The sequence below is a fragment of the Anomaloglossus baeobatrachus genome, chromosome 1 (genome assembly GCF_048569485.1).
Source record: "Anomaloglossus baeobatrachus isolate aAnoBae1 chromosome 1, aAnoBae1.hap1, whole genome shotgun sequence".
NCBI lineage: Eukaryota > Metazoa > Chordata > Amphibia > Anura > Aromobatidae > Anomaloglossus > Anomaloglossus baeobatrachus.
This window is the reverse complement of record NC_134353.1, coordinates 432,187,156-432,207,449: the sequence shown is the minus strand read 5'-3', so window position 1 is coordinate 432,207,449 and position 20,294 is coordinate 432,187,156. Positions and strand designations below refer to the sequence as shown.

The window sequence follows — 20,294 nt, the reverse complement described above, 5'->3', positions numbered from 1 at the left end:
GTCGCCTCTGGACCTTCTAGAATATGGGGGACACGTTCAGGGAACGTATCCCCCATTTTCTAGGAGGGCAGACCCTCCATTTGAGGAGAGTGGGTGCAAAGAATCTGCACCCACTCTCCCCGGGTCACAGCTGCAGAGTGCGAGCAGCCAGCACAGCTCTCTGAACACAGGAAGCTGACAGCTGCGCTCTGCTCATGTGACCGGAGTCTGCAGAGAAGGAGCCGGAGGAGGGGGCCGCGGGGGATCAGAGCTGCGACAGGTATGTATGACACCGGGGGACACCGGGGAACACCAGGGGAGGGGTAGGGGGGATCCCGGCAGGGCCTGGGGAGCAGGTTTCTGTCGTATGTGTTATGGCACATACGACAGAAACCATAGGAACACTGTAAATGCGGCCGGCGCGCTGCTGTGATCGCCGGTGCGCGCGGCCATCTTGGATTTTCGGGAGGGGGTTGGGGGTCGGGGGGGGCACTTTGGGGACACCGGGGGACCGGAGGGAACCGGGAAAAAGATTTATCTCCCATCTGGCATGTTTGATCATGCCAGATGGGAGATAAATCTTTTTTTACCGGCGCAGTCATTTACTATAACTTGATGATCGGTATACGGTGTATACCGGTCATCAGGTGAGCGGGGACCGGAAAAACCGGCCCGAATCATGATCTCCAGGGTCTCAGCTACCCCCGGCAGCTGAGACCCCGGAAATTTTCTGACTCTGGGGGGCGCTAGACCCTTTTTTCCGACCGCCGTTAAAAAGCGGCGGATCGGAAAAAGTACCCTTATTTACCGCCGTTAAAAGGCGTATCGGCGGTCGTAAAGGGGTTAAAGAAAAGAAGCAAAATTATGTTGTTCATTTAGCTCTAGTGGAGTCATTGTGCCAAGGACACCAATCCATCGGCATTCTAAGTCTATGTGCGCACTTACCGGATTTTGCCGCGGATTTTCCACGGATTTGCCGCATGTCTCGCTGCAGAAAATGTTCATAACATCTCTGCAGTGAATCACCAGCAAATCCTATGGAGAAAAAAAATCCTGTGCGCACTGGGCGGAATTTGACAGCTGCATGTTTTGCTGCGGGAATCCCGCAGCAAAAACAAGTGCATGTCACTTCTTTTCCGCACATCGCTGCGGGATTTCACTCCATTGACTCCAATGTTAATCGTGAAATCCCGCAGGGAATAACGGAGGAAGCAAATTCTGTGCGGTTCACTGCGTTTTCCTGCGTTATTCCCTGCGGTATTTCGCGGTTTACCTCCGGTAATGTACATCGCCTGTCTGCGGTTTTGCAGGGAAGTGATGTCATTACAGGAAGAGGAAGCGGAGCAGAGAGTAAACAAACACACAGATCACACACACACAGACATCACAGACATAGAACACACATAGAACACAGACACATAGAACACACATAGAAAGAAAACGGAAATATAGAAAACAAAGAACGTGGGCTCCGCTGCATATTTACCGTCCAGCCGAGGTAAGCACACAGCGGCGGCCCGGTATTCTCAGGCTGGGGAGGGACAGGGGCAGGGTTAATGTCCCCCGCCTCACTCCCCCTCTCACAGCCGAGAATATTAGCCGCAGCTGCCCCGGGACTGTCGCATGCATTATGCGGCAGCACCGGCGTGTCCTCAGCTCTTCCTGCCGCCGTGTAGCAGTGGCAGCAGGATAATACAAGGGGTTAATGATGGTGGGGGACCACCGCCATTAACTCCAGGCTTGATCATGGCAGCGTCTATGTGACAGCTGACATGATCAACCCATAAGTAAAGTGAATAAAACACACAGAAAAATCCTTTATTTTAAATAAAACAAACAAGCCTCGGTCACCATTTTATTAATCCCTCCCGCACCAAAGCGCCGGCGTAATCCACAGCTCCGGCGTAATCCACAGGTCCTGCGCTGCTTACATCCAGCCGCGACTGTCACAGACACAGCGCTGAATGAATGCAGCAGACAGCAGAGGTAATTACCGGTCATTTCCCACGGCCGGTAATGTGAACTCACTGCCGACCGTGGGAAATGCAGCGATCTGTCCTCAATCTATCCCTCTATCTATTCTTCTGTCTATCTACTATCTCAGAATTAAATGACTTTTTTTTTTTTTTTTAATGTGCTTTATTGCATTGAATGCAATAAAGCACATCCCAACCCGCACGCGGCAAAACCGCGGCAATACCGCGAACAATACCGCGGTCAAACCGCGGCAAACCGCATGCAGTTTTCGGGTGCGGTTTGCCGCGGTTTTTTACCGCGGGTGCGGTAATCTTTGAGAGCATGCGGAATTTTCTCAAGAAAATTCCATTTCCCAGTGCGCACATAGCCTAATTGCGCCAAAGATTTTTTAAAATCCCCACCTCTAGATCCACATCTTGATCTAACAATGCCTGTAGCCTTCAAACCCTTAGGGTTGCTCTGATGATGTGTTCGGAAGTGCCTGGGGATAGTTTTCAATGTACCAATGTCTTCCACTGAACTCGAGGCAATGATATCCCTCACATGCTCTCTTGTACGAATACGTAGTTCACGGGATGTGAGTCCAATGTACATTAAATTACATGGACAAATTGCCCGATAGATGACAAAAGTACTACTACAAGAAATGTAATCCGTAATCCGAAATTCTCTCACCCCATCAGCTGTTTTGAACGTGGTCGCCCGTACCATATTCTTAAGGCCGCTTTACACGCTGCGACATCGCTAGCATTGGCTAGCGATGTCGCGTGCGATAGCACCTGCCCTCGTCGGTGGCACGATATGTGGTGATCGCTGCCGTAGCGAACATTATCGCTACGGCAGCGCCACACGCACATACCTGCTCTGCGACGACGCTGTGACCGGCGAACCGCCTCCTTTCTAAGGGGGCGGTTCGTTCAGCGTCACAGCGACGTCACAGCAGCGTCACTGAACCGCCGCCCAATAGAAAAGGAGGGGCGGAACATGGCGCCCACCTCCTTCCTTCCTCCTTTTCCGATGGACGCAGGTAAGGAGATGTTTGTCGTTCCAGCGGCGTCATACATAGCGATGTGTGCTGCCGCAGGAACGACAAACAACAATGTTACTGCAGCAGCAACGATAATTGGGAAGAGGGGGGCATGTCACCGATGAGCGATTTTGAATGTTTTTGCGACGATTCAAAATCGCTCATAGGTGTCACACACAACGACATCGCTAAAGCGGCCGGATGTGCGTCACAAATTCCGTGACCCCAATGAGATCGCTTTAGCGATCTGGTAGCGTGAAAAGCCACCTTTACACGCCAAGCAGTCACCACACGGGTAGAACCCCACCTCCTCCTTCCAGCATTGAAGAAGTCGGGCACATTAGCCACGTAGTGACTTCTAACTAGATGGTCCGTTAAGTTTCTAGCTCTCCTTGCAGTCATCAGTGGAGTATTAGGGAGTATCCTAGCTAATTGTGGTTCAGTCTGTAAAACTGACCAGTGTTTTTTTTTTTTTTAAATAACCCGCATTCTTTCCCACTGATGATTGTAAGTTGAGATAAAGTGAACAGCAGAATCCGCTTTATTATGATGTTTAGGCTGAAGTATTTCCTGCCTCGGGGTCTTTCTAGCTCGGGAATATCCATAATTAATTGATCTATTACTGTATCCCCTTGTCCGATATCTCTTTCAAATTGTTTGCTTTCTCAAAAAGAGAATCAGATGAACAAATCCTTCTGGCCCTCAAAAATTGGCCCGTTGGTATGACCCTGAAGGTCGAGTCCGGATGAGATGAAGATGCATGGAGAAGGGCATTTACAGATGTTTATTTACGGATAACATTAGTGTGAATATATCCATCCTCCTGAGCAACAATCTTAATGTCTAAGAAGTCGATAGAAGACTGATGGTATTTATATGTGAGTCTTATGTTGGAGTCGTTGCGATTCAAATCTGATTGAAATAAATACTAATGAATGAAGATAATGTTCTATAATGTTCTATAAATTTACATATAGGATCGCAAAGCCCTCCAATGCCAGAAACAATTGGAACACTATATCCAGGGCCCCGCAATGGGGGCGGCCTGTGCGCCTTCATATGCAAATATCTTCATGGGATATTGGGAGAGGGACATTTTTGGCGGAGGCGCACAGGCTGTTTCCCAAGTGCTTGGATGGTATCGTTATATAGACGATGTTCTTTTGATTTGGCAAGGTACGAACTGGATTTATTTTTATCAGATTTGAATCGCAACGACTCCAACATAAGACTCACATATAAATACCATCAGTCTTCTATCGACTTCTTAGACATTAAGATTGTCGCTCAGGAGGATGGATATATTCACACTAATGTTATCCGTAAATAAACATCTGTAAATGCCCTTCTCCATGCATCTTCATCTCATCCGGACTCGACCTTCAGGGCCATACCAACGGGCCAATTTTTGAGGGCCAGAAGGATTTGTTCATCTGATTCTCTTTTTGAGAAAGCAAACAATTTGTAAGAGATTTCGGACAAGGGGATACAGTAATAGATCAATTAAATATGGATATTCCCGAGCTAGAAAGACCCCGAGGCAGGAAATACTTCAGCCTAAACATCATAATAAAGGGGACTCTGCTGTTCGCTTTATCTCAACTTACAATCATCAGTGGGAAAGAATACGGGTTATTTAAAAATAACACTTGGGCTTCCGGTTCCGGCGCTGTGATGTGAGGACGCGGGAGACAGAGCTCCGCATGTTCCTCAGCTCCACAAACTGACCAAACGAGCCCCACGGAGCAGCGGGAGGAGGCGGAAAACGGGAGGCAAGGAGTGGGAGGTGACCGTGCATGGAGCGGTACCTCCTCCGGAGCATCGGCAGACAGCTGAAGCAGGGTGCTGCAGAGGGAGAGCACATGGAGCACAAAATGGCGGCGGACGCGGGCCACGGCGGTATGCAGGGAGGTGAGCAGAGACAGATGGAGGAGGAGGGGGAGCAGCTGAGAGAGCAGCGAACAGCCGAGCAGCACAACCAGCTCCCAGACCTGCAAATAGATTATGACCGTCTGGCTGGTGCAGTGGCAGTGCACCTGGCAGACAGGATCAAAGATTCCCTAGAGGCCATGGTGGGGGCAGCGCTATCACCCTTGAAGGAGCAGATCACACAGCAGGGAGCCAGGATGTCAGAGATGGAGCAAAGAATCTCTGACACAGAGGACGAGGTGACAGCATTAAAGGGGCAGCTGCAGGAGATGGTGGAGGGATCCCAGGCCATGAGAGACAAACTGGAAGATCTGGAAAACCGCTCCAGAAGAAGAAATTTAAGGCTGGTGGGACTGCCAGAATCCATAAGCATGCGGCAATTGGACAGCATATGTGAAGCATAGCTCCCCAAGGCGCTAGGTCTGACGCATAAATGCAGGGTGGAAAGAGCGCACAGAGTGGGCCCTGTAAGAGAGCATCCAGGCACAGGAAGAACAAATGGGAAGGAAGACAGCACGGGAGTGACTGGACCAGCCAGGCCGCGACAAGTAATAATAAAATACTTGGAATACAAAGACAAAGAAGAGCTGCTGCGAGCGTTTAGAGGAAGGAGGACCCCACTGTCTTTACAAGGACATAAAGTGCTGATCTTCGGGGACTACTCGGCGGAGGTTACACGCAAAAGGAAAGCCTTTAGTAAGATTTGCATCGCGCTGTACCGTAAAGGCATAAAATTCCAACTGCTCTATCCTGCAATACTGAGAGTAACAAGACGTGATGGATCCCTTTTTGCGACGAAAGACTTGAGGGAGGCGGAGAGATGGATGGAGGAGATGGAATACAGAAACCAGACGGAGGAATCCCTGGAGAGGCAACATGACCGGCACAGAGGAGAGGAGGGGAGCCGGGCATCGGGCCGGAACGACTGGATGGAGGGGAGAGAGGAGGGGAGGGAGATCCATGCAGGAAGCACAAAGGCAAGGAGGTCGCCGTCGTGTAGGCCTGGAAACCAAAAGGGAGCGCCATGAGAGAGGCTACAAGGAGAAGAATTGATATTTTGAACTGAACTGAGGGGCCCAAGAGAGAGAGGACTGATGTAATGCAGGGGATGAGTAACATCTACTGTTTATCATTGCATTTTTACTTTCTACTTCCACTTCCTCTTCCACTTCCTCTACCACTTCCTACTTCCTTTTCCACTTTCTCTTCCACTTCCTTTTCCACTCTCTCTTCTACTTCCTACTTCCTCTTCCACTTCCTCTTCCTACACTTTCTACTCCACTTCCTCTTCCTACTTTCACTTCCTACTTCCTTTTCCACTTCCTACATCCTTTTCCACTTCCTACTTCCTCTTCCACTTTCTTCCACTTCCTCTTCCCTCTTTTACTTCCTCTTCCTTTTTCACTCCCTTTTCCTACTTCCTCCACTTCCCTTCCCACTCCCACTTCCTACTTCCACTTCCTACTTCCTCTTCCACTTCCTTCCACTTCTTATTTCCTCTTTTACTTCCTCTTCCACTTCCTTTTTCACTTCCTCTTCCTACTTCCTCCTCCACTTCCCTTCCCACTTCCACTTCCTTTTCCACTTCTTACTTCCTCTCCCACTTCCTTTTATACTTCCCACTTCCTCTTCCATTTCCCCTCTCCCTTGTGCTTTCTTTTTCTTTTCCTCCTTTCTTCTCTCTTCTTGTAGGCTTTTCCTTTCTTTTCTCTTCTCTCTAGTTCTCCTCGCCTCTTCAATTTATATTGACCAAGGTGCCCTGCCCCCTCGGGGGTGTAGGGGGGTCCTAACAACTATGGGGGACCGGGTTTCTCTCTCTTTAGTATCTACTGATAAATCGCTCTTCTGGTAGCCAGGTCACTTATGCTGATGGGAGTGGAGTGAAATTGAGATCAGAGGCAACAAATATTATGTATGGGCAATGAGGGAGGGGGTATTGTATGCTGGCACGGATATTGACCAGGAAGGCCTTGCTCTGGTGTGTTAGATAACAGAACAATGGGGGACAGGCCATATGTAAATGTTAATCAGTTGGCTGAGAGGGGATTGCGGAGCCAGGAGCATCACAGAAAAAATGGAAGTGATGAGACGATTGATTGTAAAGGGGGAGACAGTTGAGGGGTTGTTAGTTGACAATAGATCTAGGTTGAATAGTTGGGTTCAGGGAAAGCAACGCTATAAGCACACCGAAAGACAATTGAGGGCAGTTGGGGGGGTAGCCAACAGGTCTATAGTTAATGCCAAGATTGGGACACAAGGTTGCGCCCAGGCAATACATAGTTGTAAGCACACCGCGGAGTTAGAGGAAACGCAAAGCCACGCACACGGGAAGACACATAGCGACGCAAAAAACATGGACAACGGGGAATATGGTTAAAATAGTGACATGGAATGTGAAAGGTCTGAAATCACCTCACAAGCGCATGATGGTTCTGAGACATCTTAAAAGATTGAAGATAGATATCGCACTGCTGCAGGAAACGCATTTACTACAGGAAGATTTTTTCCGAATGCAGAAATTATGGGTAGGAAAAGTAGTTGGGTCGGGCTCCCTGGGAAGGAAAGCAGGGGTCATGATTCTATTAAACAAACATTTCAACCATAGAATAACTTCCCAAGATAGCGATGAGGAAGGTAGGTATGTCCATATAAAATTAAAACAGCCCGCAGGGAGAGTTTAGCATACACAAGATATATGCCCCCAACAATGAACAGAATTCGTTTTTCAAACTCATCACAAGTAAAGTGGGAATGGACACAGAACGGAACAAAATAGTGGGAGGGGATTTCAATGCGGTGGTCTTAGGGGAAGAGGATAGGCGACATAACAGGGGTCAACGTGGGCAGACAAGAACGACAAAAGGCTTGATGGCTAGGCTGCTGGAAGACACAAATCTGAAAGACAGTTGGAGGCTACAGCACCCATATGATCGTGAATTCACTCACTACTCACATCCACATGACGCATGGTCAAGAATTGATTATATTCTGGTTGACCAATCATTTTTGAGTAGGGTCAAGGATGTGGATATTGAGAACATGGTGATATCGGATCACAGCCCGGTGACCTTAGAAATAAATGAAACAGTTCAGAGGTGATCGGACTATTTGTGGAGGTTCCCGTCCTTTTTACTTAGGGATACGGACTTTGTTAAAATACTGAAGGGCTGGTGGGAAGAGTATAGCAACACTAATAGTGAACATGAGACGGATGTAATGATATTTTGGGAAGCAGCAAAAGCAGTGCTGAGAGGGAGGCTAATGGGGTATGTTGCTACAATCAAGAGACATACACATACACAATACCAAGAAGCTAGTGATACGCTTAGAGAAAAATATATGAAATATTTGGGAACTATGTCCCAAAAAGCAAAAGAGGAATGGAAGGGGGCAAAACAAGAGTTCGAGCTTTGGGCAGGAAAAAGGGAAGAGCTAGTACGGTCACAAATGGAGGTTGACCTGCACAGATACGGCAATAAAGCAGGGAAATTACTGGCCAATTTGGCTGAGGGAAGGCGACCAATGACTTCAATAACCAGCATGACTGGACAGGAGGGGAACAAATCCACAAAACCACAGGAAATTAACCAGATCTTGGGGGATTACTATGAGAAACTGTATAGTAAGGGGAATGAGGGTGGTAAAGGAGGGGCAGAATGGCTGAAACAAATAAACCTCAACCGACTCAGCACAGAGGAGCTGACTAGTCTGAATGCAGAAGTCACAATAGAAGAAGTCCAAAATGTGATAGGAGAGTTAAACGTACATAAAGTTCCGGGACCCGATGGGTTCAATGGGGAATTCTATAAAGTGATGAAGAAGCAGATCTCACCGATATTGACACATATGTTTAACAAAATATTGGGAGGCACTGAAATATCGAGTCACCTCAACACGGCATATATAAAACTCATACCTAAGGGAGAGAAAATCCTAGATAATCCAGCAAATTTTAGACCGATCTCTTTGATCAACCAGGACCTAAAATTACTGGCCAAATTGATGGCCAACAGACTGGCGGAGATATTGCCGAGTGTAATCTCTCCGGCCCAATCAGGGTTTGTAAAGGGGAGATCGGCGATGACCAATATAAGAAAAACCATGCTAGTAATGGATGCCAATAGGCACGGACAACCACAGAAGGGGGCATTTCCAGCCATTATCACATTAGATGCCGAAAAAGCATTTGATAATGTAAGGTGGTCATGGCTGGAAACAGTAATGGATGAGGTAGGCATTCAGGGAGCATTTAGAACATTCATTAGAGTGTTATATGCGAATCCTAAAGCCAGGGTGGCGACATCAGGATTTCTGTCGAGACCTTTTTTCATTGACTAAAGGGACTAGACCACTGCCCACTGTCCCCCCTCCTGTTCAACCTGGAGATCGAGCCCCTATCAAGAATGTTGAATGAAGGAAATTGCTTTGAAGGTATCAACATTGGAGGGGAGGTGCTACGGTCAGCCCTGTTCGCGGACGACATTATATTGTTTATGAATAAACCCCAGAAGGAACTCCCAATGACACTACAACGGATAGAGGAATTCGGAAACTTGGCAGGTTTTAAATTAAATAAGGCTAAATGTGAAATACTGTTTCTACACCAACAGAGCACAGCAGTGTTGGCAGCTCGGGGAATAGGAGACAATGTCTATGGGATACCAATAGCGGGAACCCACGTTAAATATCTGGGAATCCAAGTGGGACGCCAACCTGCATCGATATATGAGCTAAATTTTAAACCACTGATAACGAAAATAGAACGGGAATTGAAGATGTGGGAGGGGCTTCCATTGTCCCTACTGGGTAGGAACTATCTTCTAAAAATGATGAGTTTCTCAAAACTACTATACCCAATGCAGACTATCCCTATATTATTAAAACACACAGACGTAAACAGGCTGAACAATGGCGTTTTCGACCTTCTTGTGGAGGGGAAAAAGGCCGAGAATAAAGGCTGAGAAATTAATGCACACGCTGGAGCAGGGGGGTATTAAAATGCCAAACATTAGAGGGTACAATCTGGCGTGCCTCATGAGACATGTAATAGACTGGTTAAGGAAGACAAACAGTTACTCGGACATAAGACTGAAAGGAGAGTTCTGTAAACCCTGGGATTTGGGGGCAATATTGCATACATCACTTGCTAACACACCACGACACATTAAAAACTCACTAATATGCAGAGATACAGTGATGGCGTGGAAGGTGATGAGAAAAAAATTCAACTTACCCTGGAGAATATATTTAAATACTTAAATATATGGAGTTTCCCGGAATTCCCAGCGGGCAGGGAAAACAAATTATTTATAGAATGGAGGAGAAAAAGGTATAAAAGGGGTGAAAGATCTGCTTCATGAGACGGAAAATAGATGGTTGTCCCGTCAAGAAATTGTGACAAAATATAGGCTATCTCCATTCCAAGTTATACAATATAAACAGATAGAGAAAGGTATAATGCAGCTACTGAGAGATGTCGGGAAGGAACAAGGGATGAATGATATGGACCAACTTATTATGCAGGAGCAGCGGGAGATTAACATAACTTCACTATACAAAGCTTTGCGAGAGGTGTTAGTCCCCTTAAACACGGATAAGACCCTGGGAAAATGGGCGAGACAATTGGGAGACAAGACAGCAGGGGACAAGATACTAAGAGGATGGATGAGAATGAAAAAAGAGGTGGTTTATGAGGGCTGGAGGGACACACATTTTAGACTGATACACAGGGCGATCTATGGCTTCAACATACCAAACAAACAGAAGGTTAATAAGATAGTACATTGTCCCAAATGTAGGACGTTAAACACGGATCTGTTACATGGGATTTGGCAATGCCCAGAGAGTCAAAAATTCTGGAAAAAAATGCAGGCGCTAATAACTAATATATGGGGGGTAGAGGTGGCGATGGACCCATTGATATGGATTTTTCATGATGACCATGTTGAACAAATGGCAAGAGTGAATGAAAAAAGAGATAGAATACCAAAGCTGTTCCATAGTATAGCCATAATTGGAAAAAGGGCTTTACTGGGCAAATGGCTCAAAGGGAACGTTCCGTCAGAAGACGAGGTAATGAGGCAGATTAAAATGCTACTTAGAATTGAACAGAGGGCAGCAGAAAAAAACAAAGACAGTTTGACCGACGCATACTTTAAAAAATGGAGAAAATTCATGGAAAAACAATGTGAAGCTACAGAAATACAAACAATAGTTACCCCCTTCACGTACACAGAGTGGTATCTACCAGAAGACATTAAGGGAACATTGGGGAAATTAAAACAGCCATAATGTGAAGGTGTGATAAGAAGGCAAATGATTCATCTAGAGACATGTGGTGATGATAAAATGACAAAATGTGGCGTTGTAGGGTGTTCTTTGTGTGGGCTAGACAGGAAGAAAAGTGTGCTAAGTTGTTGGGGGGGCTATTTTAGAATAGAAGGAAGACGAAACATAGTTAAGGGGGGGAAAACAAGGGAAACAGGAGGAATAGTTAATTGCCAATAACCTGTTAATGGTCATAGTGAATTCATAATTGCTATATTGTTTAATAAGATGTAATGCACATGAAAATTTGGAATAAAATTTGTTTAAAAAAAAATAACACTTGTCAGTGTGACGACATGGACTCTGAGTGCCTAGCATGCTTTAACTTTCTTAACATTTAGGGAGACATGAAGACAGTTTGTTTATAGATGGGGGATAATCCCTCATTGTTCTACAAAACTCTTGGGAGTTTAGTATTGAAGTTTTTGTTGACTCATGTAATTGTTTTGGCCACTGAAGGCCAGACATCCAGATAACTCAATTATGCGAACTTCCCATTGTATTACTAAGTGAAGTGCTAGATGTGATGTAACTTACCTGTCTCATCCTTGTCTCTGGATATTTGAATATAGCTTGAAATTCATCCAATAAGAGAAGCATCCTTGTACAACCAATCCAATAAGGGCACAGTATATCCTAAGGGAAGGCTATGGCTATAAAAGGGGACTTCTTGGAGTCACCAGGGTTGATGGATGTTGCATGATCCAGTCTAAGCTCTTAGGAGCTGGCTAGGGGATCAGAACCAGGATGCCTTGTGGACTCGGTCTAGGGACTTTGGTTCCAACTAGAGGATCACTTGGCTACATGGCTTCAATCTAGGGACTTCGATTCCGATTGGAGACCATAACTGCAGTCTAGGGATTTTGACTCCGGCTGCCAGGATTATATAATTTCATCATACCAGAGACTACTTAAGGAAGAAACCCAGGTTGGGAAAATTTGGTCACCTGGCTACAGACTTTGCAGACCTCAGCCAGCTTCCTAAATCTGGCGTTATTCCATTCTCGGTGGGTGCCCGCCAAAAGCGGGGTGCTGATGGACTGGAGAAAGTAGCCCTGGAAGCTCTAAAGCACGGACATTCAAATCCATGGTGAGCCAGCGGAAGGGTGAGACTCTGTTGCCTGTTACATTTGTGTGTTTTGCTGGTTATGTGCCATGTTCCGTTAATTGTTTGGGGATCCAATAAAGTCTTAATATTGTGATTCCTTCACCCCGTGTTGTCTGAGTAGTGTTCCGCTCACGGTTAAGGAGGTCGGGCGTTCAGTTGGGATGAGCCCTGGGCCATGCTGTCTTTCTAAAGGCGGCCAGATTAGCGGACGAGAACACCCACTGACCCTCGTGAATCCACAGTCAGTTTTACAGACTGAACCACAATTAGCTAGGATACTCCCTAATGCTCCACTGATGACTACAAGGAGAGCTAGAAACTTTAAGGACCATCTAGTTAGAAGTCACTACGTGGCTAAGGTGCCCGACTTCTTCAATGCTGGAAGGAGGATGTGGGGCTACTACCCGTGTGGTGACTGCTTGGCGTGTAAGGATATGGTACGGGCGACCACGTTCAAAACAGCTGATGGGGTGAGAGAATTTCGGATTACGAATTACATCTCTTGTAGTAGTACTTTTGTCATCTATCGGGCAATTTGTCCATGTAATTTAATGTACATTGGACTCACATCCCGTGAACTACGTATTCGCACAAGAGAGCACGTGAGTTATTTCATTGCCTCGAGTTCAGTGGAAGACATTGGTACATTGAAAACTATCCCCAGGCACTTCCGAACACATCATCAGAGCAACCCTAAGGGTTTGAAGGTTATAGGCATTGATAGATTAAGATGTGGATCTAGAGGTGGGGATTTTAAAAAATCTTTGGCGCAATTAGAATGCCGTTGGATTGGTGTCCTTGGCACAATGACTCCACTAGAGCTAAATGAACAAATGCGACTAATATCCAGCCCCCAATTTTTAAGCGTACATTAAAAACACATTTCTTCAGACAAGCTTATAATAACTTACTAACCTAACTCTCCCCTGTCCCACCTTCTAAATGCTACTCATAACTTTCTCTCTAACTTTCTCTCTCCTATTTCTGTCCTCACATCCTACATACAACCAATATCACGTAAGGGCACTCAAAAGGTTACTGTCTTAAGACCAGATCATTTATCTTTATATGTAACCAATAAACTAGCATAACGATGGCCGGCCAGATCTACAAGTGTGCTTCACCTTTTGGGTCCCCCTTCTTCCCCATAGATTGTAAGCTTTTGAGCAGGGCCCTCATTCCTACTGTAGCTGTTGAATTATGTACTATTTTGTTTTGTTTTTGTCTATACAAGCCCCCACCTGATTGTAAAGTGCTGCAGAATATGTTGGCACTATATAAATTATTATTATTATTATTGCTTCTTTCTTTAAGTCTGTTCTTGGATTTTAACTGTGTGTGTTTTTTATTTTTTGTTTTTAGTTATTTTTGGTTAAGTCCTTTCACAAACCTGGATTTGATTGATGGGATTGTCTTCTGATTGCCACCATTTCAAGATCTTCCCCTATGAGGAACACAAAAAAAAAAACAACAATTCTTTACCTTTGTATAATTATATTATTAGAATGATTGTTATTATAGATTATATGTTGTGAGGTAGCGTGGTCGGCTGCGCAGCAGAAGACACGGGATCCAGGCATTAAGGTTCACATCACACGATTCAATGTCCAAACAAAAGTCCACAACAATATACATGTGCCTCTCCGGCAGAGAACTCAGGGAGTTGTGTTCACTCCCTCACACACTAAGCTCCCACGCCCATCTTTCTGTTTCCTTTTAACCCTGTAGGGAAACAGCATTAACCCCGGAGTGGAGTTACTTTCTATCATGGAGTGAGCACAACCGGGGCGAGACATACCGGCCGTCATAGATAACCCCGGTCACAGTCTCACATACCCCCCCCCCTCAGTTCAAGCGAGCGGGGTTGAACTCCCGCCATCAAACACGGGCCGCGGGACAAGGCATCGGCGTTGCCCTGCAACCTACCGGCCCGGTGTTCAACCGTAAACCGGAAGTTCTGCAGAGAAAGGAACCACCGGGTAACCCGGGCATTCCGTTCCTTGGCGGACCTCATCCAGACCAGTGGAGAGTGATCCGTCACCGAGCGAAACTGCCGTCCCAGCAGGTAATAGCGTAGGGACTCCAAGGCCCACTTGATCGCCAGGCACTCCTTCTCCACTACGCTATAATTCCGCTCGGGAGGGGTGAGCTTCCTACTTAAGAAGGTGACGGGGTGTTCCTCCCCCTGAACCACCTGAGACAGCACTGCCCCCAGGCCGACCTCAGAGGCGTCAGTCTGTACTATGAACTCCTTCCGGAAATCAGGGTTTACAAGAACGGGCTGTCCGCACAGGACCCCTTTTAGGGCCCGGAAGGAGTCCTCGGCCTGCGAAGTCCAGCGCACCATGACGGACTTCTTGCCTTTGAGAAGGTCCGTCAAGGGGGCTGATAGTCCCGCAAAATCTTTTACAAACCTCCTGTAGTACCCCACGATACCCAGGAAGGCCCTAACCTGCTTCGTGGTCAGGGGTCTAGGCCACTTCTGGATCGCCTCAACCTTGTTAATTTGGGGCTTAATCACTCCTTGGCCTATCACGTAGCCCAAGTAGCGGGCTTCCGTGAGTCCCAACGCACATTTCTTGGTATTGGCTGTCAATCCGGCTGTTCGAAGCGCGTCCACCACCGCTTGTACCTGTTCCAAGTGGGTCTGCCACTCGGAGCTGTAAATGATGATGTCATCAAGGTACGCTGATGCATACGCCTGGTGGGGTTCCAGCACCAAGTCCATCAACCTCTGGAACGTGGCCGGAGCGCCATGTAACCCAAAAGGCAAGACAACATAGTGGAAGAGACCCTCCGGCGTAACAAAGGCGGTTTTCTCCTTGGCGGACTCCGTCAGTGGCACCTGCCAGTACCCCTTGGTCAGGTCGAGCGTGGTGAAATATCGCGCCTGTCCCAGCCTATCAATCAGCTCATCCACCCGGGGCATGGGGTAGAGATCGAACTTGGATATTTCGTTCAATCTCCTAAAGTCATTGCAGAATCTTAAGGAGCCATCGGGTTTTGGTATTAGGACAATGGGACTAGCCCATTCACTCCGGGATTTTTCGATGACCCCCAGGCGTAGCATTGTCTTTACTTCCTCTGATATGGCTTGTCTTCGAGCCTCCGGCACGCGGTATGACTTCAGGCGTACCTTCAGGTGGGGCTCGGTGGCAATGTCATGTCGTATCAGACTGGTCCTACCCGGCAACTCGGAGAAGACATCGGGGTTCTGCTGAACCAGCCGTCTGGCCTCTCGCCTCTGTTGCTTGGTGAGGGCTTCTCCAATCCTTACTTCCGGTTCGTCCTCTCCGGAGGTTGCTGGAGCCGGGTTTGAACGACCCGAAGAGGAGGGAGATGGGGAAAAATCAACCATCAGGCTTTCCCGTTCCTGCCACGGTTTTAATAGGTTGACATGGTATATTTGTTCAGGTTTCCGCCTACCGGGCTGCAATAATTTATAGTTGACCACCCCGACTCTTTCATTTATCTCGTAGGGGCCTTGCCACTGAGCCAGGAATTTACTCTCCGCCGTGGGAATCAATACCAACACCCGATCCCCGGGTTTAAAGGTCCGCACGGTGGCTTGTCTATTGTAGCGACCGCTTTGCGCAGCCTGAGCCTCCTGTAAATGCTCCTTCACAATTGGCATGACCGCGCTTATGCGGTTCTGCATTCCTAAAATGTGTTCAATCACACTTTTATGGGGGGTGGGCTCTTGCTCCCATGTTTCCTTTGCCAGGTCCAACAATCCCCGGGGATGTCGCCCGTATAACAATTCAAAAGGCGAAAACCCCGTGGATGCCTGTGGCAGCTCTCGTATGGCAAACATCAAATAGGGAAGCATCATATCCCAGTCTTTCCCGTCTTTGGAGATCACCCTTTTTAGCATGGTTTTCAGGGTTTTATTGAATCGTTCTACTAACCCATCCGTCTGAGGATGATACACAGACGTACGTAACTGCTTGATCTGGAGTAGCCGGCATAGTTCTTTGGTCACTTTAGACATGAATGGGGTCCCCTGATCCGTAAGGATCTCCTTGGGCAACCCCACCCGGCAGAACACAGCAAACAACTCCCGAGCTATAAGCTTCGCCGCAGTATGTCTGAGAGGTATCGCCTCTGGATACCGGGTGGCATAGTCAACGATCACTAGGATGTGTTGGTGCCCTCGAGCAGACTTTACGAGGGGCCCCACCAGATCCATCCCTATCCGTTCAAAAGGGACTTCTATAATGGGTAACGGTACCAACGGACTGCGAAAGTGGGCCAGTGGTGCGGTAAGCTGACACTCCGGGCAGGTTTCGCAGAACCGTTTGACCTCCCCAAAGACCCCGGGCCAATAGAACCTTTGCAATATTCGCTCCTGCATTTTCTTGACCCCTAGGTGGCCACTCATCAGGTGTTTATGAGCCAAGTCGAGGACCCGCCGGCGATACGGCTGGGGCACCACCAACTGCTCTACCCCCACGCCCCGTATTTCATCTACCCGGTAGAGTAAATCCTGCCTAAGAGCGAAATGGGGGTACTTTACCTGGGCACCGGGCAGCTGTGCCACCCCGTCAACCACTGTCACCCGACTCCGGGCATGTATTAATGTAGGGTCCTGGAGTTGGGCTGTCCCAAACGTATCCGGGGACGCCTCCAACTCCGGGATGGGCTCGACCGTCTCAGCCTCTCCTGCCAATACCTCTAGGGGCGATCTATCGGGTTCACACTCTGTCCCTATCATGGGGACCCCTACGGCAGGCGTCCCGGATTCAGGATTGTAGGGCTCAGGTCCCGGACTGACCAATATCTGAGGGGACTTAGGAGGTCCCTTCCATAAAGTCCAAAAATAGGGCAGATCCCTTCCTAGGATCACGTCATAGGGAAGAGTGTTAATAAGTCCCACCTCATGTTGCACCTGACCGCAAGGTGCTGTGATGGTGACAATCCCCGTGGGATAGTCTCGGCGGTCCCCATGTATGCAAACCACCCCCACGGTACGTCCTGTGGCCTTTACTTTAGCCCTGAGGGTTGATCGCACAAGGGTCACTAAGCTTCCGGAATCCAACAAGCCGGTAACCGGACATCCATTCACCTGTATTTGGCACAAGTGGGGCTCAGTCTCTGGGGAGACCAGGTCAGCGGTACACACCACCTGAGCATACATTGAACCCCGCCGGGTAACCCCACAATCCATGGGCTCCGTGGTGAGTGGACACTGGGCTTCCATATGTCCCACCCGCTGGCACCGCCAACATCTAATAGGGAAGGAAACCCCCTTGACGAGTTGTCGTTTGGGGTACATAACCTTCCGGACCTCAGGGACGGAGGGTACGGCCTCAGACGGGACGGTAGCGGACTCCCGCACCGGTGTCAGCGGTGGGTCCTTGACCCTAGGCTTGGAGGGGCCGGACCGACGGGCGGTACGCAAAGTCTCAGTGTCCCGTATCAAGTCCTGCGTAGCCACATGCCGCTCTACCAGGCCCACTAATTGATCCAGGGTACTTGGGTCGCCCTGTCCTACCCACCGTTGAATAGTGACGGGTAAGGTGCGCACAAAACGATCAACAACTACCCTTTCCACCATTTGCGCCGGGCTCAGAGTGTCAGGCTGCAACCCCTTTTTTACGAGATGCAACAAGTCATAGGCCTGTGAGCGTACGGGTTTGGCTTCCTCATAGAACCACTGATTTACCCGCTGAGCCCGTACATAGGTATTCACCCCCAATCGAGCAAGTATTTCGGCTCTCAGGGTTGCATAGTCTATGGCGTCCTCGGTACAGAGGTCCAGGTATGCTTTTTGGGGCTCCCCCGTCAGATAGGGTGACAATACCTCAGCCCACTGGTGGGTCGGCAGCTTTTCCCGCTCGGCCACCCGCTCAAACACCGCCAGGAACGCTTCCACATCATCCCCCGGGGTCATCTTTTGCAACGCTTGTCTCACCGCTTTCCGGACGCTGCTGTCGTCACCCGGTCCCGGGGTTGTTGCTGCCGGTCCGGCACGGATCGACTTGGCCAGGAGAACCATCTGTTCTTGGTGTCTTTGTTCCTGCATTTTCAAGGACTGGAGCAGGTGTGCATTGGTCTGTTGCTGCTGTGCATTAGCTTGTTGCTGCTGTGTATTAGCCTGAACCAAATGCTTTAGTATGTCCTCCATGGCGTCGCCGGGTTTGGGCTGTAGTATAGCCGCTTGAATCCAAGACATGTGCTACCGGGTCACCAGAAATGGAAGCTACACCTCACCGGGCTGGCATGCCCGCATTCTCCACCATATGTGAGGTAGTGTGGTCGGCTGCGCAGCAGAAGACACGGGATCCAGGCATTAAGGTTCACAGCACACGGTTCAATGTCCAAACAAAAGTCCACAACAATATACATGTGCCTCTCCGGCAGAGAACTCAGGGAGTTGTGTTCACTCCCTCACACACTAAGCTCCCACGCCCATCTTTCTGTTTCCTTTTAACCCTGTAGGGAAACAGCATTAACCCCGGAGTGGAGTTACTTTCTATCATGGAGTGAGCACAACCGGGGCGAGACATACCGGCCGTCATAGATAACCCCGGTCACAGTCTCACAATGTGTTATATGTTTGCTTATTGTCAACACATTTCACATTAATTGATGGCCTGTTTGTTGGCCTCTTTTACTTATTAGGGTGTCTTTTTCTTTTTCACATAGATAGATATTGTTGTATAAATGTATTTTTATTCATACACAATTCAGGGGGGTGGGGGTCTTTTTATGTACCCATTTTTTACTGCAATTGCTTGGGCACTTTTTCATATATTAATTCCTCATGCGGTTTTTTAATTTTTTTATTTTTGGTGGTTATTTTATTTTGGGCTCTGTATATCTGCCATTGATACAGATGGCGGTATTTGTATTACACACTATACAGAGCCTTTTTGTTTACTCTAATGGAATTACATGTGGGAATCATTATCTATGGATGATACCTTATTTGGTGTTTTAATACCCATTCTTCTTTCCAACTATGTTGCGAGCGGGTATTAGCCATAGTCTTTTGGATTGTGGGCATTTGCCCTCTTACAAGATGGTGGTTCTGAGGTGCGCATGTGCGTCGGATGTCTCTGTCATCCTGCATCGCTGAAGGTATCTGTTGATGACGCGCCGGGTCATGTGACGTCAGGGGGAGTTTTTCCTGGACCCGACGGGTCATCTGGATTGCCGGAAGTGATGAGGCAGTGGCGTGGACCGCTGATCTGCATGCGCCAATTTCAGAATAGTAGTGGACTGCTCTTATGCATGGAGCATATAAAATTAGAAGTGTCACACACAATGTCACGGCCCTCCAAGGAAGCTCTACGCGAAACGCGGCGTTGGGGTCGGTGAGTTGCAGACCAGGTGCAGGGTGACTATGGGTAAGTAGGAGGATTAACTTCTGATTATTTTGCTGTTCACTATCTTCTGAACTGAGTGGTCCCTTTGAGCTATATGCCACATGGGGATCCTTTGTTGATTAATCAGCATTTCTGTTTGACATTGATAGTTTTTTCATGAGCTTCCCTGCCCTAAATTCAGCATTTGTTCTGTGACTCACCTAGTGTCCACACTTATACCACCATATATTTGAATACCATCTTATATGTAAGTTAAAGGGAAGGTATCGTCAAAAAAAAAAAAATAATAACTGAAAAAATGTAAAGTAATAATGTTTAAATGTTTTGTTTAAATATTTTTTTTTTTTTAATTGTGCAAAATATAAAAAAAATTAAAAAGTTTGATATTTTCCACTGTTAAACACTAGCGGGAGCAGCTTCTGAAATCCTACTGAATTTCCACTGTATAAAAAGCTCAGATTACAGCCTGCAGTAAAGTGGGCGGAGTCTGCTCTCCTGTGTGTGATGGCACGCCTCCCCCCTTTTAATCTGAGTGTTTACAACAGATAACAGAGAATGACAGGTAAGGACACAATGCATAGCCATTTTCCTGGTGACCAGAAATGTCTGAAGTATC

The 20,294-nt window shown here is 47.6% G+C and overlaps 1 protein-coding gene across 6 annotated transcripts in view; it reads right to left on the bottom strand.

The window, feature by feature from the left end:
- The window catches only part of PIGG (phosphatidylinositol glycan anchor biosynthesis class G (EMM blood group)), a 686,115-nt gene that overhangs the window by 444,879 nt on the left and 220,942 nt on the right, over positions 1–20,294 (bottom strand). For 5 of the 6 annotated variants that reach the window (XM_075352634.1, XM_075352635.1, XM_075352632.1 and 2 more), the window contains exon 5: positions 13,738–13,791. The exons of the other annotated variant lie outside the window; for it this stretch is intronic. In XM_075352634.1, the coding sequence (XP_075208749.1) occupies positions 13,738–13,791 (54 nt within the window). The remainder of the gene's footprint in view (positions 1–13,737; positions 13,792–20,294) is intronic. 6 annotated transcript variants of the gene reach the window in all.